Source organism: Mustela putorius, unplaced genomic scaffold (assembly GCF_011764305.1).
Source record: "Mustela putorius furo isolate JIRA1106 unplaced genomic scaffold, ASM1176430v1.1 tig00003858_pilon_pilon_pilon, whole genome shotgun sequence".
Classification (NCBI taxonomy): Eukaryota; Metazoa; Chordata; class Mammalia; order Carnivora; family Mustelidae; genus Mustela; species Mustela putorius.
The window spans coordinates 53,811,410-53,835,073 of record NW_025422010.1 but is presented as its reverse complement, the minus strand read 5'-3'; the positions used below and the strand labels follow the sequence as shown (position 1 = coordinate 53,835,073).

Genomic DNA, 23,664 nt, shown 5'->3' with positions numbered 1-23,664 from the left:
TTTTGCATATTGCTGTCCACTTTTCCCAACACCATATCTTTTTAAAGATTTACTTATTTACTTTGGAGAGAGAGAGCACAAGCAGGAGGGGCAGCGGGAGAGAGAGAGAGAGAGAAAGAGAGAATCCCAGGCAGACTCTTCGTGGAGCACAGGGCACATCTTAGGGCCCAATCCCATGACCCTGAGGTCAAAACCCAAGACAAAAGCAAGAGTCAGACACCCCGACCAACTGCACCAGCCCGTCATCACACCATTTACTGAAGAAACTGTCCTTTTCTTTTTGGATATCCTTGGCTCTTGTTTGGTAAATTAATTGACCACATATGTGTGTGGGTTTATTTCTGAGCTTTCTGTTCTGTTCCATTGATATATGGGTCTGTTTTTATGCCAATACCATATTGTTCTTACTTATATATATATATATTGTGCTTTTTGGTATGTAGTCTAAGAACCCTTTGCCTGGCCCTCAATGGTAAAAATTTTGTTTTTTTCCTAAAGATTTTATAGTCCCACATTTTATATTTAAGTCCATTATCCTTTATGAGTTAATTTTTTTTCCCCAAAATTAAATATGCTAGAAGTCCAGGTACAGCATAGCTCAGCTGTGTTCTAGCTCAGAGTTTTACCAGGCTGACATCAAGGTGTCTGCAGGGCTGCATTTTTGCTTATTTGTTTGTTTCTGAAGGCTCTAGGGACGGATGTGTCTGCTTCTAAACACAGGTTGTTGGCAGATTTCAGTTTCATGTGTTTGTCAAACTGAGATTCTTTTTCTCTGTTGTCAGCTGAGGGTGATTCTCCCCTTAAAGAAGTCACCTGCATACTCTGACCCATTGCCACTTTCTTCTTCCATCCTTTGTGGTTTGTTGAATTTTCATCCTGCTTCTGTTCTTTCTGACCTTTCCTTCCGCCTCTTATCTTCTACTTTCAACCAGAGAAAATTCTCTGCTTTTAAAAGCATACTTGATTTTTTAAGAAGTTCTTATTTAAATTCCAGTTAGTTAACATACAATGTAATACTAGTTTTGGGTGAAAAATATAGTGAATTGATTTTTATACAGAGTAGTTTAGGTCAAGATTCTGTCTCTGGGCACCTGGGTACCTGAGTCTTGGTTTCAGCTCAGGTCTTGATCTCAGGGTTGTGAGTTCAAGCCCCATGTCAGGTGCCATGCTGGGTGTGGAGCCTGCTTTTTTTTTTTTTAAAGGATTCTCTTCTGTGTCTTTTTTTTTTTTTTCTTATAGATGTCTAATTGCTCCAGCACTGTTTCTTCTACCATTAACTTGCTTTTGCATATTGGTGTGGATCTATTTTAGAAGGTTTTTGGTTTTGGTTTTTTGGGGGGTTTTTGATTCTACAAAAGCTCATGTTCATTATAGGCATCTTTATAGGTGTGAAAAGGTAGAAAAAGAAAAAGTTGAGTCTTATCAAAGATAGCCTCTGTTAAATTGTCTTTCCATCATTTTCCTGTGTTATTTTTGTTTTTGCTGTTTCAAATAGTAGAACTCATGCTACGTACAAAAATTGTGTTGTGCCTTTTTAAAAAATTCTATTATAAACATATTTTCTATATTACTGTGAATGTTTTTAAAATACTGTTTTAATGATCCTGTAATAACTTATTGTGTGGTGTCTTTTGCTGCTTAAAATTCCAGTTTTCATGTTTTGTTATGTTTTTGTTTTTTAAAGATTTTATTTATTTATTTGACAGAGAGAGATCACAAGTAGGCAGAGAGGCAGGCAGAGAGAGAGAGAGGAGGAAGCAGGCCCCCTGCTGAGCAGAGAGCCTGATGCGGGACTCGATCCCAGGACCCTGAGATCATGACCTGAGCCGAAGGCAGTGGCTTAACCCACTGAGCCACCCAGGCGCCGCTGTTTTGTTGTTTTAAAAGACCCCTCTTGTTACTATCTTAGTTCAGTAAACCTTTTAGATAATTACTGGATTAAAAGATTGGGTATTCCAGATTCTTGCTATTTCATTGCCTCATTGCTTCTGAAGGGGTTTTTTACCATTTATATTTTACTAATTGTTACGTATGTTATCTATAACAGCACTGGAGTTTTGAGAATTTCCCTGAATGATTTTAACATGAATTTTCATACATCCAGTTATTCCTTACTAGCTCTAAGCTTAACTTATGTTGAATGAAAATTATGTGAGAATCTTAGTGATTGGTACTGGATGAAGTAGACATCAGGGGTGCTTGGGTCGCTTTAAGCAGCTGCCTTCGGCTCAGGTCATGATCCCAGGGTGCTGGGATCGAGCCCCACATTGGGCTTCCTGCTCCATGGGAAGCCTGCTTCTTGCCCTCCCACTCCCTCTGCTTGTGTTCCCTCTGTCGCTGCCTATCTCTCTCTCTCTCTGTCAAATAAATAAATAAAATCTTAAAGAAAAATAAAGATTCCTGGGGGGAAAAAAGTAGAAATCAGGTAGCATTTACCCATATAATAAATGTAGTTTACATTTTATAAATGATTACTATTTATAATAACATGCAGTTGAGAGTAGGGAAAACAGATTGGTTTGTTTTAAAGTTTCTTTTATTAAAAAAAAAAAACTTATAGTATGCTTATTTACTTCAAAGTTTTGTGATTTTGATGGTATGATTTTGCCTCACTTCAAACAGAAAGCAATAGATCTTGCTGGCAAAGCAGCTCAGGAAGACAAAGCCGGGAACTATGAGGAAGCGCTTCAACTCTACCAACATGCCGTTCAGTATTTTCTTCATGTAGTTAAATGTAAGGTCATAGTTTGCTTTTTATTTCAAAATGTTAAAGGCAAAGATTATTATATTTTATTTATAAAAATTGAAATACAATGCCAGAAAATTGTAAACTATCCATTTGCAAAAAATTGCCCATAGCTTGTTAATAATTTTTAAATATTCAGCAAACAAATGTGCACAGTTATCATAGTTACTGTTACTTTATATACCTAAACATGTTAAAATACCACAGTCAATGCAAATAGTTTTATTTATTTTTTTATTGGTAATATACTCCGATTATGTATGAACCTCACATTTTCTAAGTATCTCTGAACATGCTCTTAAGTACCTTTAAAAAAGATATGTTGGGAGACATTTTATTCATATATCTTTTAAGTATGTATTGCATGTTTCCTATATGCCTGGTATCATAGGCACTGGGATACAGCAATGAGAGGAAAAGGGGTAAAAAAACACTGCCTTCATTGATCTTAAACCTAATGCTGAGCATTTAAAAAGTGTCTTTCTTATAGTTATTTATAAATAACAGTTTTAGCATTTGGATAATTTAGAATTTTCTTTTGAGCTTCTCCATTTCATTTTGAGGTTTTTGTGTCAAATAAAAGTGAAACTGAGAATGAATCATAACATAAGGTATGTGGGTCTAGTCCCATGCACTGCACAGCCTGCTGAAGTCTGCTTTTGAAATGGCTCTCACAGAGGTCTTTATATAGTCCAATTACGGTATTAGTGGTATATGTACTTTATGGGATTCCTGTCATTTTTTCTGGCTATAAAATAGTTTGTGTAGACATTAATGAAAATGGTTAATATTACTTCTGTTTGTCTTATCATTCATTTTGTATGAGATAAGCAGCTCTCAACTATCTGCACAAAATGTAATGGGAAGATTAAAACCGTCAGAATATTAAATAATTTCTTCTTATTATTTAGCATTAACTTAAACTATCCTAGTGTCTTGCTCAGATCTCTTTTCTGACTGAGATCCACTGTTGGCCCCAAGCTATACTGGAGGAAGCAGAGAAGAGTCGATGAGTGTTGGTTATGTTGAGCTCGAGATGCTCTTCCTCCCTCCCACAAACTACATTGTTCTTGTCTCAAAATTGTGTCTAAGTTTAAACCTTTCTGTTTAAATCTAGAATACTAATAGAAAAATCTCTCTTATTTCCCTCTAATAGATGAAGCGCAGGGCGATAAAGCCAAGCAGAGTATCAGGGCAAAGTGTACAGAATATCTCGATAGAGCAGAAAAACTAAAGGAGTACCTGAAAAAGAAAGAGAAAAATCCACAGAAACCAGTGAAAGAGGGACAGCCGAGTCCAGCTGACGAGAAGGGGTATGTATTTTAGAGTGTTATATTTTATATCTAATTAAAAGAAAAAATTATATTTAATTTGTGAAATCAGTTTCTTTTGTTTAAACGAGGTGTTGGCAATCCATGACTTATAGGCCAAATCTGACCTGCTGCTTCTTTTTGTAAATAGTTTTATGGTAACATAGTCTCTGACATCTAAAGAATGAGACTCTGGGGTGGGGTTATCTGGCCTGGTTGGGTTTGAAGGCAGGAGGGTCTGGTTCACGTTAGAGGTTGTGATACTCCTACTTCCTGGGATGCATGGCACAAAGCACTTAGACAACCCTCTGTGGTCACAGGGAATGGAGTGTCTTTTGAAGGCAGTGTTCAGTGTGTTCCAGAGGCCGTTTTGAAGGACATAGGAGTGGGAAGAACTACAGTTGACTACATGTGAGAGTTTGAAATGAATTACAAGCTCAAGATTTTATATTCTCTGTTCAAGACATGTTAGGGAACTAGGAAGTTCCTGTGACACCAAACAATATTTTTATCTTCTGTACCTACAGCATTGACATAGCAAAAATCAGGCCCTAGCTGATCTTAACGGATTGTTGAATTTCAACGTAGAGTCAACTTTAGGGTTTCTTATATGAAGGTTGAGCTATTTAATGGAAGACTGGGTCTCCAAAATTAAAATGAAACTATTGGGAAAAGTTTCGTAAACCTCAAGTGCCTGGAACCCCCGACTCTTCCTAAGACTCCCTTGCCAGCAGAAGTGTCCTCTTCTCTCTGTGAGTTGAGCCTTTCTGTAGTTTCCACTTTTGAGGTGGCTACCTAGCAGGGGGATACCAATTCTGTATTGACTAGCAGTACCCACCTTGGCTAAGCAAAAAGGAAATTAGTAAAGAGTATTGACCTTACAGATTCGGGGTGGGGGCAGGGACTCAAGCGTGGGTTCCATGTTGTTAGGAGAAATGCCCACTTCTGCCAGGGTTGTTCCAGTAGGGATCCCACTGCTGCCAGTGCCCCTGTCGAGGCTTCTGATGCCTGGCAGGGACCACAGGACCTCTGCCACAGCTCTCTCAGCAGGCCAGGGCTTTCGCTCGAAGGTAGGATCTCTTTGCATGCAGCTGCCACCTCAGTTGCTTGCCTCCACCTTCTTGGTTTGGTCTCATGGGGAGCCCTAGCGCAAGGAAGCCCAGAAAGGGCAACTTTTTAGAAGTACTTAGAAGTATTGTAGAAGAAAGCATGGTAGAACAAGGTTGGAGTGGATGTCAGGTCAATCAGTGGGCAGTCTCTACCTAACCCATCACCCTGCCATTCTGTGATGAATAAGCCAGTCCCATTTTGGGGAAAAATTCTATCAAGCTTTTAAATCTCCCTTTATGTGTTATATGTAAGAAATGGTGTAGTGCCATATTTTTTGCTTTATCACCTTTTCATTCAAGGTTGTGTTATAAACAGCTCAGTAAACTATTTCTACAACATTAGTTTTAAGATTGCAATGTAGTTTGTCATATGCTACATTCCATAACTGAACATACCTTATTTCTACTTTTTTCCCTTTTGGGAACGGTGGGGACATGATTATCCTTGTAGTCAAATCTTTGAACTTCTTCTAAATTAATTTTTCAGAAAAAATTCTCAGATATGAAATATCTGGGTTGATAAACTCGTCTTTTGGTCTCAGTTTATTTTCATTGATAGCTTCAACTGTTCTTTGGAACCCCCAGACTAAGGATTATAGACCTTCATACCTTAAATAATTAAGATTCTGGGTTTTTCTGTCCTGGTTATGGCTTCTTGTTCTGATACGTAGTTTGCCCAGTTTGGTGTTTTCATGTTGTTCACAGCTCTCCTGTAATTCATCTTAAGTCTTCTGTGGAATGCAGTGTGGGGGCATGCGTTTATGAATTTGTACATACATAGGTATGTCATGGGAATTTGGAGCTGGTTCCTGACTTCATTCTGGTCTTTTTGCCCCCTTCCTGTTCATGATTCCATACTGATGGATAATGTGCCTGCTTAATATACTCTTAAAAGTAATTTTTTTAAAAAGCATAACTTTTAATGTGAATGTCTTATTTTGTCACTTAAGTCACAAATATTTCAGATTAATTTTTCCTTCATTTTTGCCTTATTTTGATAGCAATGAGTGATCATTTGAATATATTAAATTCTTTTTATTAGGAATGACAGTGATGGGGAAGGAGAATCTGATGATCCTGAAAAAAAGAAACTACAGAATCAACTTCAAGGTTGCTTTAGATTTCATTTTTTAAATTTACTATCTTATTTTTTTTTAAAAAAACCTCATAGTGAATTGTTACTTGAATTGTTTTCTTCCCCCTGTATTCAAATGAGGTTCAAGAACTGGCTTTGGTTCCCAGTGGTCACATGCTGACTTCGTTTGTCCATTTTCATAGGATTTGCTCTGTAGGGTCTCTATTAGGTTGGTTTTTCCCATGTAGTAAAAATACTGTTCAGCTTTATATGTGCCTTAAAAAACCTGTCAGTCAACTTCCTCTTTTTTCATTTTGTCTTATTTGCCCCCTTTAAGAGAAGGTAGCATTTACACTACTAGCACATTATAAAATCTGACAGTTCTAAAATTTCCAAATTGTCAGGGGAACAGAATGAATTGGGGCTCATACTTGGTTTTTATTGCTTTCGCTGAAGCTGCACTGATGGTTTACTTCATGTTCTCAGACTTTTCTCATCTGTATTTTATCCTGTTTCAGTGTTGCAATTTACATTTATCTCTTCCAGCTTTCTGTTTTTACCTCCCATGCCTTTAAAACCCTTTCATTCTGTGCTTGTAGGATAGTGGCATGATGAGAGACATGGATTTTGGTTCCATTCTGACCTGGAGTCCCTCTAGGGCCTGCTGCAGAAAAGCTGTCTGATGTTGGGCCGATTCCCGAGCCTCTCAGAATAGAAGACCCCAGCTCTAAAATGGGAATCACTGATACCTTCTTTTCTGGGCAGTTAGAAAATTATGACAGTATAAAAACTGCCAATGTTAGATCCGACAAATTTTAGGGCCTCAGTCAACGGTGGTAGCTGTTTGTATCTGCAACAGCACCTGTTTAATTGCTGGCTGTGTACTGAGGTTTAATTTTTTTTTGATACGTTAACTGATGACTTTAGGGGTTGAATTTTAAATATTTTGTTAATTTGAATCTTGCCAAATAGAATGCATAACTGGGAAGGATTTCTGTTATAGAAGCACAGCCTGGGTTAGTGAATGGTGAATATACCTAGCTTGGCCAGTCCTTTAATCTTGCTGTACTAACTATTATTATTATTATTCTGTTATTGGTTTTACCAGCTCCACTGGGATATATAGGAGAATACTATAAGGTTAATGTCTTGAAAGCACTACAGTTAGTAAGGATAATTTAGAAACGGGAACTTCAAAGGTGAATAAAATCCAGAAGGAAAAGCTGAGTTTCTGCTGCCACACCGCCATGGCCTGCAGCAGTGTGGGTGCACGCTTCGTACTCAGTGAGTTTTGCTGGGCGACCCAGTGGTCTGTGCCAAGTGGCCTTATTTTGATTGTAAGGCAAAGGTGTTTTTTCCTGCCCCTTTGGTTTTGTTTCCCTCTCTCCCCCGCAGAGTAAAAACTGGAGTGAGTCTTTAGTTTTGGAAAAGATACCAGCCAGCTTTTAATAGGGAATTTTTCTTTAAATCAGTAATGATGAGACCAGAGATATACAAAAATACAAAGGCTGAAAATATTTAAATGAGGAAGTTCATTTGGAATTTCAGGGTAGAGTATGAAAGGACTCCTAGCCTTTCATATCTCAGAGTCCTTTTTTCCATCTTTTCATTTTATAGTTTGCTCATGGATTTCACTGTATAATATCCTCTTTTGGATCTTTCCTCTTTTTATCTGAAAGCATTTTAAATCTTTTACTTCTGTTTTGAATTATGACTTTAAGTGTAGTATTTGATTATTAAAGAATACATGATTTGAATTTTCTCTTAACTGTTGATGCTCAGTGACTTTGTTGAGATTTAATCAAAGACTGGTTAAATTTATTTAATTGGAAACAAATCATATAGCCTTTACTCCTAATAATCGCTCTCCCTTTTTTAAATTACTACTTTTTTTTAACGATTTATTTATTTATTTGGCAGAGATCACAAGTGGGCAGAGAGGCAGTCGGGGTGGGAGGGGCGGGAAGCAGGTTCTCCGCTGAGCAGAGAACCCGATGTGGGGCTCTATCCTAGGACCCTGGGATCATGACCCGAGCTCAAGGCAAAGGCTTTAACCCACTGAGCCACCCAGGCGCCCCTAAGTACTACTTTTATTAATATTACTTATATCTAAATAATCTTTTGTCAATAAACAGACCAAAGTGACCTTTAAACTTTGAAAAGTATTAGTTAAATGTGAAGATAAGTTTTAGCATATTTGGAAAATTCATACTTAGATAAAACTTTAGTTGACCAGATGCTGCTTATAGAGAAAGTAAATTGACTTTTTTAACCATTACAAAATCCTATTGGGTGATGTAAATATTTCCTCATGTAAGGTTACTAAACTGAATGGAACATAGAAAAGAAAAAGTGAATTCGCTTTAATTTATACTTAATATGAACTTTTAGAATGCAGGAAGTTTTTATGGTTTCATTTCATTTTTTTTAATACTTTATTTTTTTAAGTAATCTCTACACCCAATGTGAGGCTCAGAATTACAACCCTGAGGTCAAGAGTCATATGCTCCTCTGTCTGAGCCAGGCAGGGATTTCATTTAATTTTAATCTATAGCTAAAGGTTTTCATAATTTAACTATGTTGTATAATATAATTACTCTTATAATAATAAATGATCTTTCATAGCAAGAAGAAATACCCACAAAACTAGTTTCATCAGTAATCAGTGAATTGTGTAGGTGGTGATGTTTTGATATACTTAAAACAATTACACATCACCTTAGAACCAGCTTTTGGGAAAGCTTTTGTTAAGAGAGGATTCAAAACTTTTGCCAATAAGCTGTATTAGAAGAAACCTTTTATGGACTCACTGTGACAATTTCTGTGGCTTCTGAATATATTATATTGAAAAACTAAATCACTTAGATAACCTTTTAAATGTACAAAACTTTCAAGTAGGTCCGTTTAGAGGCCCAAAAGAAAATTTGGCAAATCTCAGGGAAGTAGTGCAGATCGGAGCTCACTGTCCCACTGTCCCACTGTCCCACTGTCCCTGTCTCCTCCGCCATCCCCTCCCTCCATTCCTCCCTACGGTTTATCTTTCCATCCGTCTGCCCGTCTGTGTGTCTGTCACTGGTTAAAGTTCTTTAGGTATCTTTTCCTTTTGGTGCTTAAGGAGAGCATTAGATCACTGGGTATTTTTGTTAAAAAAGAAGTAGTAGTAGGTCAGCCCCCATTGAATAGTTACTTTCGGTATTTCAGAATCAGTGCTTTCACACATTGTAACCACTTGGTGTGATGTTTGGTGCTTTTCCAAACACTCTAATATTCATTAGGGCATTTGATCCCTCCACTAACCTGTCTTAAGTAGTTTGGGCAGACAGTATTCTTTCCATTTCATAGTGAGGAAGCAGAAATACAAGAGTTAAGTGACCTGCCCTAAGTTAGCCCATCACCCAGCCCCGCTTTCTGACAACTGCTCACTCGCCCCCAACGACTGCTTCCTAATCACATGATTTCAAGAAGGTTTTTAATAGATAAAACTTTTTCAGACATTTTTGTACTATATTTCTTGAATGTCATTATTTTATGTTGTCTTCTACATGTGATGGAATAGTCTTCTTAATTTAAAGATGACATACTTGTCTTGTAGGTGCCATTGTTATAGAGCGACCAAATGTGAAATGGAGTGATGTTGCTGGTCTCGAAGGAGCCAAAGAGGCACTTAAAGAGGCTGTGATACTGCCTATTAAATTCCCTCATCTTTTTACAGGTGAGATGACTTAAATGGGTTTGTTGATAATTGTCTCAAAAATACATTGATGGCTGAGGTAGTAGAGCATAGTGAATTTTTGTCTCATGTTAAGTTAGCACCTTAAATAAAGTAGTGATACGCCTCTACACCAAGGTACTTATTTCATACACATATTTCAAAAAACCCCAATGTCAGCCAGTACAGCAAAGGGTGACTCACCGAAATGCAGCGGAATGCTTTGCTCGCATTCAAATAAAGGGTACATGTCTATTAAGAAATTTAGATCTGTGTTATAATTGACATGAAAGATGTCCACATATATATAAAGATGAAAACACAAGCTATAAATACGTATAGTATGATTCTACATTTGTTAAATAGATGTGTGCACTGAGAAGTAAATGTCGACAGATTAACATAAAAATCCTAGTGTTGTGCCTAAGAGATAAGATGATGGGTGATTTTTACTTTCTCCTTGAACTTTCATCTGAAGTTTTTACAGTGGCCATGTTCTAGTCATATAAGAGTTTTTCCCATTTCTTAAAAAGTGGAGCAAGAAATATTTAACATTTTTGGATGAAGTGCCCATCCTCCAGGGACAGCTCATTCTCACTGTGAGGACAATATTGCTAACCCAACTGTCTGGGTATAGTTGAGGTGACAGCTCCAGCAGCACGTGATGTCTGGACTGAACCATTCCTTCATGTTATCCTTTTTGTGACTGATAGGCTGCTGATGTGGCTGTACCCACAGCGTAACTGAAACAGGGTGTCCCTTTCAGAAACAAGCTGGTTTATATAGAGAGCAAATCTGTGGTGTTGGCCTCAAACTGAACAGGTCCAGGAAGTGATGTCGTATAGGGGAGTGACAAGCAAAGACCCTCTGGGCCCCTGGGTGTTCACCAAGCAAGGTATGACTTAAAACCTAACTTCAGAAATACGAAATTAACAGTGTAAAAATTGACATCATGATCCTGTAAAGGCACAAAAGTATGGGTGAGCTCATTTTATATTAGTTAGGCCATTTATGTGTCTTGTGATTATTTCCATATATGTGTACCATTATTTTTTTAATATTTTTCTTTAAATCACTTTTAAAGCAAATTTTTATTAAAGTGTAGCAAAAATATACAGAGACCAGTAAGAAGCTTAAAGTGTTCAGCTTCATAAATTATCAGAAAATAAGTACATCTCTGTAATCATCATCATGCAGATAAGAAATGATACCAGTAACCCACAAGTCCCTCTGTCAGATCTTTCCTTGCAAAGGTGTTCACACTCTTGACTCCTAACACTGTAGATCGTTTTGCCTATATTTGAACTTATAAATCATGTTTCTTATTTTTCCATAGTAACTTATTTTAAAAGATTGCTTTGCATCTACTTTAAAAAGAAAAATTTGTATTTTTCTATATTAAAAATTACTTAAATAAAAAGTATTTGTATTCTACCTGAAAAGCACTTCCTATGCTACCGGTCATATACAGCGCATTTAAGGGAACATGACTTACAGTGCATACATTTTAAATAGGAAGATAGAGTTAAAGGCAAAGTTGAGGCTTTCATAAAAGTAAATAAAACAGTATTTAGTTTTGCCATTAGTATTCTACATGTTCTTATATAGATACCATGTACCCATCCACGGTTTGAACCTAGAAATTTTTTAAATGTATATTTGATATTTTTTTGTCAAATAAAACTCAGCCTGTTTTATTTTAGGCAGCATTAGGACTTTTTATTAGGAAAATGGAAATGAAGAGTTGATTTGTTCACTTGTTATATTTTGGCAAAACTAGGATTTCAGGGGGTCTCTTCCTCATTACCCAACCACCTGAATAAGGATATACTCTCCGTAATAGTAAACTGTGCTTCCTTGTGGAATCAGGAATTGGATAGAGCTTTGCGAGGGATCAGCCAGACTGTGTTAATTTCATTCCTCCAAAATATTTAAAGGAATATTTAATATTCTTAATATTAAAGAATCATAAATATTTATAAGAAATAGAAATATGTAAAAGAAAACGCTTCCAGCTGCCCTTACCCTGTGGATTGTAGTTTATCCTCCAATATTCTGATAATTGAATATTGCACACCACAGACAATCAGGGCATGCCTTTTTTTTTTTTTTTTTTTAAGATTTATTTATTTGACAGGGAGAGAGATCACAAGTAGGCAGGGGGGGGGGGGGAAGCAGGCTCTCCCCTGAGCAGAGAGCCCGACTCAGGGCTCAATCCCAGGACCCTGAGATCATGACCTGAGCCAAAGGCAGAGGCTTAACCCACTGAGCCACCCAGGTGCCCCCAGGGCGTGCCTTTTAACTGAATAGTTCTGTCCTTACTAGACTGTAAGCCCATGAAAGGCAGAGATTTTTCATGTTCATAGCTCTTGGTCTCTACATTGCGGTTTCAGTACATACTGGTTGAACGAATGAGTGAAGTAAATAAGCTTCCTTTTAGAAGGATTATATCTGTAAACACATTTGACAAAGTATTCGCTAGAAAAAACAAAATAAGATACTTTTAAGATACACTTACCTTAGTTTGATTTATTTAAAAAAAATTTTTTTATTCTGATAGCTGTAGAGCAAAAACCTCTTCACAGTACTTCAGTATGGTTGATATCTCCGGTAACAGAAATTAACAGTCTTGAGATTCTCATGTTATTTTTCTAATGCAAATTTTAGGCAAGAGAACACCTTGGAGGGGAATTCTGTTATTTGGGCCACCTGGAACAGGAAAGTCCTATTTAGCCAAAGCTGTAGCAACAGAAGCAAACAACTCAACATTTTTTTCAATATCTTCCTCTGACCTTGTCTCTAAGTGGCTAGGTGAAAGTGAAAAGTAAGTAGTACGTTGATTTTTTATTTTTATTATTATTTTTTTTTTAGTTTCTCTTTGCCTGGTAATCATTATATCAGTTTGTAAAATAATAGGCTTCTTACACCATTCATAGATATTCAGAGAAGTGACATAGTATAAGTATTCATTTCTCTGTCAAATCAGTCTGTTTGAAATTCATTTCATAGGGAAAAGATAACATATGCACAGTTACATATATTGTGGTTTAGTAAATCATAAACTGAATTATCCAACTGAAACATTCTTATTTTCTGGACCAAAACACGATTGGACTTTAGAGTTCATATAATTTTATATATATATATATATATTCTGTTTCAGTTTTTTTTCATTAAGTCATGTGTCATTTACCATTTTTTTAAGAAACTGAGAGCTCTTACTTATTTTTAGGCTAGTTAAGAACTTATTCCAACTTGCTAGAGAGAACAAACCTTCCATTATCTTCATTGATGAAATTGATTCCCTGTGCGGCTCAAGAAGTGAAAATGAAAGCGAAGCCGCCCGTAGAATTAAGACGGAGTTCCTAGTTCAAATGCAAGGTAGGGATACTGACTTCTTTTTAGTTTCTATTTATTGTATAACTGCTATGATCATAATAATCAAAAAACTTCAAGCTGAATTTCTCCATTTTAGCAGACTGTTTTCATTGTGCCGTGTTTCATTCTGATTGTCCTGCACATGCACACAGTATGCTCCCCCTTGCAATCATCTGTAGGATCTGGACTCAGGCAAAAACTGTAAGAAGATTCGCATATTCACTTCTAACCTACCAGGAACAGTATCAGCAAAAGGAATGTGTAGACTTCAAATGAAATCTTTTGAGAAGAATATGAAAAGTATTTGTCCACAGTCTAGCAGATTTGATTCTTGGCAGTATTTGCTTCATATTTGAATAATGTGACATTTGATTAAATACATTTTTTTTCAGAGACTCTTAGGATGAGGCACTTTAACATTAAACACCACATTCTTTTTTTTTTTTTTTTTTTTAAGATTTTATTTATTTGTCACAGAGAGAGGGAATGCAAATGGGGGAAGTGGGAGAGGAAGAAGCAGGCTTCCCAATGAGAAGGGAACCCAATGCGGGGCTCGATCCCAGTACCCTGGGATCACGACCTGAGCCGAAGGCAGATGCTTAAAGACTAAGCTACCCAGGTGCCCCAAAACACCACATTCTTAGCACATAGACGAGGTTGAAAAGAACATTAAAGTGACAAATTCCTTAAAATATTACGTATTTTGATGCAGGCGTTGGTGTAGACAATGATGGAATTTTGGTTCTGGGAGCTACAAATATACCGTGGGTTCTGGATTCTGCCATTAGAAGAAGGTATGATGATACAGTGAAGATCTTATTTCTCACTGCAGGTGTAACAAATCAGTAACAGTTCCCTTTTTGTCCAGTGAAGAGGCATTCTGGCAGGTTTTCAGAAAAAAAAATTTTTTTTTCCAGAATTTTTTTTGATGTACCATAACCCTGTTGCCCCTCTGCGCTGGGGGAAGAGAGGCAGGCATTTGTTTGCTTGCTTGCTATATTAATGATAATAGATTTTCATATATGGAATCTTTCACATTGGAAAATATATTACCTAATTCTAATAAGCTTAGTATAAGGCACTGATGCTTCAGAAATGTACAAATGTAGCTTGATATTTCAATGGAAGACTTTCATATAAAATTTTAGCAAAATGACAGTCATATAATTTAAAGCCAGGATATACTTTTGTTAAAAAATTTATGTCTGATTTTTAAATTACATATTGAACTTGATCTAAAGGAAAGGCATATAGACTTGTTACTTTTCATGCACACCATTCCCTGTTTCATTCATTGAATTTTGCGTGGTAAAAATTAGCACCAGTTCTTGCCACTTTTGTGCCACTCACTTGATAGTTTGCAGGGTTACCATCCAGTATTAAGAAAGGAAATCTGCTGGTTATTTTTGAAAAATGGACTAATTCTAAACCCATCTCTAAAATAATGGAAATTTAAAATTCTCAAGGCCTTAAAGAGTTACATGAAGAATGAGATTTTCACATCTAAATTTTCCCTTGTTGCTTCCTCCCTTTCCAAATGCTGAAATTCTGAGAAGGCAAGCAAAGTTACTGCTAATAAAAATGTTAATTAAAAAGTGTATTTATTTTATTCTGAATTACCCTCTATAATAAAGTGGACATTTGTGTAGACATATGTTTATTAGATAAGATTTTTGAGTAGCTTTACCATTTTGAATTTAGGGAATTATTTTGTCTTCTCTTACTTCACATGATTAACCATATTAATCCCGGGGTCAGCAGTTCAGAATATGATTCTATGAGAAGCTAATCTTGTGGGACATACCTAGACATGAACACTGTGGCCAAAATAACCCACAAATCATGTGAGAAAGATTAAACCACTCCAGACTGGTTCTCTGGCTATTTTGGATTTACTTGTTAGTTGCTAATGTGTTCTGGATATTTTCCCATTATTTAACTAAATATACATGTTTAACTCTGACACATATGGGCCCATTTAACTTATTCAGCTTAGCTTTGTATAAATGAGAATATCTGAGCATCTTGTTTCTTCTTGAGAAATCTGAATTTTCCATTGAAATTTAATATATGTGGTAATATTCTTTACATTTCTTTCATCTTAAGATTTGAGAAACGAATTTATATTCCTTTGCCTGAGGCCCACGCCCGAGCAGCGATGTTTAAACTGCACCTGGGGACCACTCAGAACAGTCTCACAGAAACAGACTTCCGGGAACTCGGGAAGAAAACGGATGGTTATTCGGGGGCGGACATAAGTATCATTGTGCGCGATGCACTTATGCAGCCTGTTCGAAAAGTGCAGTCAGCCACTCATTTTAAAAAGGTAAGGAGCTTTTAGGGGATGCCTGGGTGACTCAGTTGGTTAAGCAGCTGCCTTTAGCTCGGGTCATGATCCCAGCATCCTGGGATCGAGTCCCACATCGGGCTCCTTGCTCAGCAGGGAGCCTGCTTCTCCCTTGCCTCTCTGCCACTCTGTCTGCCTGTGCGCGCTCTCTCTGACAAAAAGATAAGGAGCTTTGCTCCGTCCTTTCAGATATTTTTAAAGTCAAGTTTGGAGACCATCATTAATTTGTCTTCAAAGAATTTTGGGAAGATTTCTGTTTTATATAATAAATAGTGGGTGTATAGAATAAATATTCCATTTCATTGAAAATAGGTTCTCCCACAAAGTTTATTAATAGCTATTATTAATAGTTTTAATGTATTTTAAAAGTTTTTATGCAGTGATTTTTTTGAAGTACTTACTAAAATTTTGATAGAAGTATAGAAACTTTAAATATATAGTGACCATTGGTACAACTAGAATATCCTTGAGCAGAATCTGGTGCAGTTATACCTCATTAACAAAGCAAAAATACTAATAGCTAATATTTAAATATTCACTGTGTTCTAGTCTTAACTCACTATTTCATTCGGTACTCACAAAAACTCTACAAGAGGTGCTTCTGGTCACCTGTTGATCATTAATCTGAGACTTAGATGTTAACATGATTAAACTAGGACTTGGCTGCTAACATGGTTTGCCCAGGTATAACCAGATAGGCGCAGACCTGTGATATTTTCCCTACGTCACGTGTACTTCAGAATCTGAAGCCTCACTTCCCACGCACTGTTTTGTCTGCATGAATGAGTTGCATACACAGTATTTTGTAAAAAGACTGTGGTCTTGGCATATCCAAGATATTTAAGTACTAGTGAAGTAGGTAATTTGGACCAGCCCTGTTGCTCAGAACAGCAGTATCCAGTATTACTTCTGAAGATCGACGTGAAAATCCTAAAAAAAAGATTAGCAAACTTAATCCAGCAGTATATGAGAAGACTAATATATTATGACCAAGTTACATACAATAAAGTAAGTATTTTTAAAAATTGTGAGCTTGAATTAAAACCTGAATTTGAACCCCAACTCCACAGTATACTTGTTATATCTCTTTAAGCAAATTATATTACCCATTTAAGTCTCATTTTTATCATTACTACAGTAGACAGTAGCACTGCCTCAAAGTACAATTGAGAGAAGAAATGAAGTAGTTCTCATAAAATACTTGAGTAGCCTGGGGAAATAGCCTTTTCCTTCTGCAGCCACTTGGTTACTGGAAATACAGGAGGCTCAGGGTCTTGTTTATGTCCCAGCTGTTGTGTTTTTGGTTTTTTGTTTTTTGGGTTTTTTTTTTTTTTCTCATTCTCTTTGCATTTAAAAACTATGGATTCTTAGGAACTCAGTCCTTTCCTACCCAGAACTTTACATTCAGTTCTCCATATGACTGCCAGGGACAGCTGTGACCCTGAAGCCAGGTCCTTCTTAGGAGGATAAAAGTGAAGCAGCCACAGCAATGTTAGCATCACCAGCCAGTAGATCTCCCAGTGGCTCCATCCTTCACTCCCCATTCTTAAGGCTGATAGCAAAAACCAGAGTGCCTGTTCATTTATTTATAAAATGTCTGAAGTGTTACTCGGAGCCTAGAGACAAGTCAGAAAGTACTACAATCAAAACCAAAAATTTCCACAGCTGAAATTTTTGTGGAGAAAGACAGACAATAAAATACACGTAATTTAAGTAAAGCCAAAATGTTTATATTTCTCTACCTGCCCTAATCCTGATGTAATATTTAAGATTAATCATTGTGAAATAAATATTAAATGTGAAAGCAACCCCCAATTTTAGTATAGATTTGTTGCCATCTAAAAAATACTTGCAAGTGACTCTGAGTCACAAAGGTTCTGTTTTTGGGTGTTATTAAGATTTCATTTTGGGACGCCTGGGTGGCTCAGTTGGTTAAGCAGCTGCCTTCGGCTCAGGTCATGATCCCGGCGTCATGGGATCGAGTCCCGCATCGGGCTCCTTGCTCCGCGGGGAGCCTGCTTCTCCCTCTGACTCTGCCTTCCACTCTATCTGCCTGTGCTCACTCTCGTTCGCTCTCTCTCTGACAAAAAAATTTAAAAAAAAAATATTAAGATTTCATTTTAAATCAGTTATGAATCACAAAATAGCACTGAAATTACACTTAGTATTTAATTTTGTACTTACTTTCAAGAAGGAATTTTTGTTGAGAAAGAAATATTCAGTGATTTCACACTAATCTTTCAAGTATCACAGAACTTTACGAGTTTTGGAAAACAGAGAAAAATTAAGAGAATTATTGAGGAAACCTTTTATGGACTCTAAGACCATTTAATAAGCATGAGAGGAGAAGAGAACTCTTAACCACAGATGTTTCTTTTCTTTTTTTTAATTTTAACTCTTTTTATCCTTTGATCATGTAAGTAATTTATTGGAGGAAATTTCAAAATAGAGGAAAGCATCAAGAAAAAAACTAAAACCAAACAAAATCTATCCCATCACCCAAAGAAAACTACATTTGTTGTATATTCATCTATTTATTTTTAGAATTAGACATTTTAACAAATACAGAATAGTACATTTTCAGATTTCTTGATAATGGCCTAAATCTTAACATAGTTAATTTGTTCAAATAATTATTTCAGACTATTTATTACAGGTGCGCGGACCTTCACGAGCTGATCCCAACAAGATAGTAGATGATCTGCTAACACCCTGTTCTCCTGGTGACCCTGGTGCCATTGAAATGACATGGATGGATGTCCCTGGGGATAAACTTTTGGAGCCAGTTGTTTGCATGGTTTGACATCTTAAAAAATTTATAGTTTGTCATTTGTGAGACTAAGATAAACATTTTCAGTTATGTAGGATTAGCTAGAGAATGTCAGTATGATCAAGCATGTTTATGAAATACTGACTACTCAAAAGTTGTAAAGATTAATTGAACTAAAAATTTAAAAAATAATTATCTTTAAAATATTTTTTGTGGACGTCAAGAAAAATCAAATTTCTAGTGAAAAAGATATTATTCAAAAACACAGGTTTTGTAAGCTTACTGACGGTCTTATAGCTGAGATACTATCACCAGAATACTTATCTATATGGCATAAATTATTGTCAGGACTTAACTAAAAAGCAGAATTGGTGAAATTTCTTTTCTGAATCTAAGATTTTTTAAAATATCCAGAAACCTTCATGCATTTATCATAGTAATCATAATGGTGTTTTTCGGTTTTACTTCCGCAAACTTTGTAGGAAGTTTTAATGTGCTTGAGGGGTAAAAAAAAGTCCTGAAACCCAGTTTTTATGATAAAAAAAATTACATTTCTATAGTTTATACTGGAGGGATTTATAATTCTTAAGACTCATTTTGTAAGGTATAGGAAGCTTACTGTGAAAAGCAACATTTATTATTTTTATGTTTTCTTATTGTTGAATGCTCAGTTTTTTAAATCTTCTGCTTCACTTACAGATTTTTAAAGAGCTTTATGTCTGAATTAACAGTAACTTCCAGAGAAGAAACTTACTTACATGATATGTACACATAGCTCTATAGACATACATGTATCTCTGTACATAGTATGTGTATAAATATTTTTATGTGTTAATGATGCTTCCCTGAAAGTTATTTAGAAACCCTTTTTTGTTTCAGTCCTTGCACTGTTGTTGTTTTTTTTAAGGTTTATTTGTTTATTTTAAAGAGAATACATGCAAGTGAGTAGGGGGGCGAGGTGTTGAGGGGGTGAGAGAAAGAATCCCAACCAGACTCCCTGTTGAGTGTGGAACCCATAATGGGGATCCCTGAGGTCATAACCTGAGCCGAAATCAGGAGTCGGTGCTCAGCTGACTGGGTCACCCAGGTGCTCCACTATGTTACTTTTTAAAGATTTTGTTCTTTTACCATTTTTCATACTGTTTTGTAAGAGACATGGTCTGGAAGTTACTCTTTTAATGAATCCCTGATATTAGCATATTTTCTTCCCATTTTGATCATAATTTTAATTAATAGTTAAAAATTCTAGGGGCGCCTGGGTGTTTCGGTCGGTTAAGCATCTGTCTTTGGCTCAGGTCGTGATCTCGGGCTCCCTGCCACTCCCTCTGCTCTCCCTCCCACTGGTTCTCTCTCTCTCTCTCAGATAAATAAAATATATATTTTTTAAAATCTGATTAGGTGGTTTTAATTAAATGGTGTTATGTTTCACATAAGTGTAAGTGAATAACTTCTGTAAGTGAAAGACTATTCCTTTTGAACTGCACTTGGTGAACTCTCTTATTTTAAGAAAAAACAGATAAGATGGGAAAAGAGATCAGGGACATATTTTGGAGGGCCTTGATCCTCGGGCTAAAAGGATTTTACTTCTGATGGGGAAGTGTATCGAAATGGAGAGCCATCGAAAGTTGTGGTCAGGACAGGCAAGCGGTTTCAAGTTGCTGTGCAAAGGAAGAACAGGATCAGAGATGTCCTCTAGAAGGAATAAGAGCATTTTATTGTTAGTTACTTATGGCATACTGCAAATACTTAGATTTAACCTCAGGTGGAAAGTTAGTTAATAATAGTGCAATGATGTTTATTTGATTTGATCATTACTAATACTACTCTTTTTTCTTTTTCCCTGACAGTCGGATATGTTACGGTCACTGTCTAACACAAAACCCACCGTCAATGAACATGACTTGTTGAAGTTAAAGAAGTTTACAGAAGATTTTGGCCAAGAAGGCTAAACCAAAGACAACGAAGAAGACATTTACCATGTGTGTTCTTTCTTTCATAGGTACTTTTGCCTTTCTTGGATGGCATTCAGATTATTTCCAGTAAACTCTTTTCCCACAGGGAAATACAGATCTCACTCCAGAGTTCCTTTAATTTTATCCATATTTTTGTTCCATTACCAGTTAAATGCTCCTGTTAACAAAAATTATAAAATAATGGATAATAAGGAAATGAGTGATAAATGAATGGCAAAAAATAGGAATTACCCAGAAGAGGATTAACATTGATTGAGATACCAGTATTTAGAATTGGTGGTATTTGCAAAGAGCATTTCTCTTTTTTTATATTCTTTTTCTTTTTCTCTTTTTAACCAAAAATGAAACAGGCCTTATTTTATATATTTTGAAAAATAATTCTTAATTCTCATCAATGCAAAATTTATTTACTTTATTAAAAATTTTTAAATGATAGAATCTTAATTCTCAGGGATGTGCGGTAAAACAGCAAAGAGCACTGTGATTGGGCTTGAAAGCTTCTGAATTGTGTTCTAGCCGAGTCTCATTGAGTTTTGATAGGCTAACATTTTTCTTTGTGTCGATTTCAATAATTTCTTTAAAAGCAACAAGCTTCTATAGTTAAATAATACCTTTCACTGTGCAGTCTCAAAAGAAGGACTTTCTAAATTGGCGTTGTCTTCATCTTGAAGAAGAAAATTGTCTATTTCGGTATCTTTTTATAGCACGATTGACCAAAACAGATGGCAAATAAAAACATACTTTTTAAATAATTCTGTCATGATACTATAATGGGAACCTTTGCTAAAGGAATGGCCTCCCTTTGAATTATGGGAAATTTCTTGTGGGTGTGTGTGTACATATATATATAGATAGATAGATAGAATTTTTTTTTTTTTTTAAATATAGGCTACCAAGGGTCTTGTCTTTTACCTTTTAAGTCCAGGGAAGTTTGTCTTTGCCACACATATGTTATCAAATGTAATGCTCTTGAAGCTTTAGAAATGAGCTAATGTCTCATTAAATAATAAAAAACAAACATGATATGTTATTTTAATATCTCCAAATAAATCTGAAGGTGTATGTTACACACTTTAGCGCAAACACTAAGTTGTGCCTTGTGCATTTGCATTGGCTCTGTATGCAAAAGTATTCAGTTAGCTGGAATGAGGTAGATTCCTTAATGACTATAAAGTTCTACCTTGCAAATACTATAGAATAACTTGCATTTTAAAGTATATTTGCACATTTTACATATAAAGCTGTATGGTTGCCTTTGAGTTTTCTGTACAGATTGTTTTTGTTGATACTAAATGGAAATCATAGGCCTGAAATCCGCTGTTCTTACGTGAAGTAAATTGATATAACCTACTGTTGGCTATTTTCTGTGTATGCTTCTTTATTTTGGGATCTTCTGTATAAGAGAAATTATTATCTAAATTGATTAGATACCAAGAAGTCATTAGAAATTATTGAGAATGCGTACTTGAAAATTCTATTCGTCAACAGCTTTTATGTGAGGGCTGGGAGTTGTCAGACTAACAGCTCTTTGTGGCTGCCTTTTAAAATAATTTATATTCTTTATCAACCTCAGAATTATATAGTATTGCTATTAATGATATCATTAGGAGAATTCACATAATTATAATAGTTGAAATTCAGAATTTTTTGTAAATCCAGAATTTTTTTTTGAGGAGGTATTTTACTTTGACAAAATACATGACCCGGTGGTAAGTAAGTACAGCATTGATGCTAAGTGGATACTTTATCACATTGAATTCTTCTGCGTGCTTCAAGAACTGTATTTCAGTATCCATATCACTTCCAGCCATAGCTCCGTTTTCTGTATTACATCTTAATACGTTTTTTACATTTCTGGTTCTAAACTTATTTCTGGAATCAAATAATTCTAGACTTATTCTAAAGTGATAGCGCATACACCATACCTCATGAGTTCTTTATGGACAGATAAGTGCTTAAAATGTTCAGGCTCTGTCTGAACTTGAACAATTACGAAACTGGGGTAGATGGTTTCTGAGGCTTCTTGACATGAGCTGGGTGTTGAAGAACATTTTTTTTCTCAGCCTGGAATGTATATTTGATTATTAATGGGAAGTACCATTCAGACACTTGTCACTGGCATAGCCAAGAAATTGAGGACCACCTCTGTAATGTTGTAGCCATAGATGTCACTTGACACTGTCGTAAATGAAGTAAAAGCAAGGGGCCAGCATGGACACTGCCTTTCCCTCACCTTTCTGAGCTCTGGTAGATGTACTTTCATGCCTCCATTCCTTCTTTTACGTCCTTCTGTTACTCCACTACAGTGTCGCATCTTCTCTGCTAGTCCCAATCCCATTATTTCCCTGAGTACCTAGCTCATGACCTATATTCTCTCTGCCGGGAAGAATTCCTAAACTAATCCCACTCCTACCTTGGGGTTCTAGTAATAAATTAGTACTAAGTTGTTAATTAGTAATAAATTGCTACTACTATCGTTAAGATTTTTATCCCAATTTGAAGCCCATTCTGTTACTCTTGTTGAGATCATTTGGACTGTAAGCTCATCAGAGAGCTACATTTTGACTTGCAGCTAGCACCGTGCTACACGCTGTTTATTAGGTACTTAATAAAGACTTGAGAAATAAGGGAGTTAATGTCCTTTTACTGACTTACTGGATTATCTATGAGACTTCTTATAAAATAGGTCATTTGAAGTGGCTTTGTTCTTGCTGGTCTAGTGAAATGGTAAATTTCAGTCTTGGTTACTGGGGATAGAATCGGGTAGGCCAGAGCCGGCTCCTGCTGGCTTACGAGAACCAGTACCCATGTCTTCCTACCTATGAAATCCTTGAGCTCATACTGACTGGCAGCTTGAATCGGCTCTGGTGGGAGGATTCACGCTGCAGAAATCAAGTTGCAGTTAACATGGTGTCACATAAAATGGAGTCAGTCTGTAGTTGAAAAATTAATGTTTATTGCATTTATCAAAGTAATGTACAGAAGTTACATTTTTAGAGCCATAAAAAGCATTTGTTAAAATCCAGTACCCATTTATGATTTTTTTATTTTTATTTTTTTTAAGAAAAACCCTACAAGCTAGGAATAGAAGGGAGCTAATAAAGGGCATCTACAAAAAGGGAAAAAAAGCAGTACTGTAGGAAGCATCACACTTAATTGTGAATTATAGAAAACTTTACTCTCCTGCTATCACCACTTCTTTTCAACTTTAGACAGGAATTTCTAAGTTTAGAGATTGAAAAGGAAA

The 23,664-nt window shown here is 36.1% G+C and overlaps 1 protein-coding gene across 1 annotated transcript in view; it reads left to right on the top strand.

The window, feature by feature from the left end:
* VPS4B (vacuolar protein sorting 4 homolog B) overlaps positions 1–21,767 on the top strand; it is a 30,372-nt gene extending 8,605 nt beyond the window's left edge. The window contains exons 2-11 of the mRNA XM_004745596.3: positions 2,623–2,734; positions 3,903–4,059; positions 6,208–6,275; positions 9,833–9,952; positions 12,617–12,773; positions 13,182–13,330; positions 14,040–14,121; positions 15,434–15,653; positions 18,331–18,471; positions 20,292–21,767. Of these exons, the coding sequence (XP_004745653.1) occupies positions 2,623–2,734; positions 3,903–4,059; positions 6,208–6,275; positions 9,833–9,952; positions 12,617–12,773; positions 13,182–13,330; positions 14,040–14,121; positions 15,434–15,653; positions 18,331–18,471; positions 20,292–20,393 (1,308 nt within the window). The 3' untranslated portion in view covers positions 20,394–21,767. The remainder of the gene's footprint in view (positions 1–2,622; positions 2,735–3,902; positions 4,060–6,207; positions 6,276–9,832; positions 9,953–12,616; positions 12,774–13,181; positions 13,331–14,039; positions 14,122–15,433; positions 15,654–18,330; positions 18,472–20,291) is intronic.
* Positions 21,768–23,664: the final 1,897 nt, after the last annotated feature.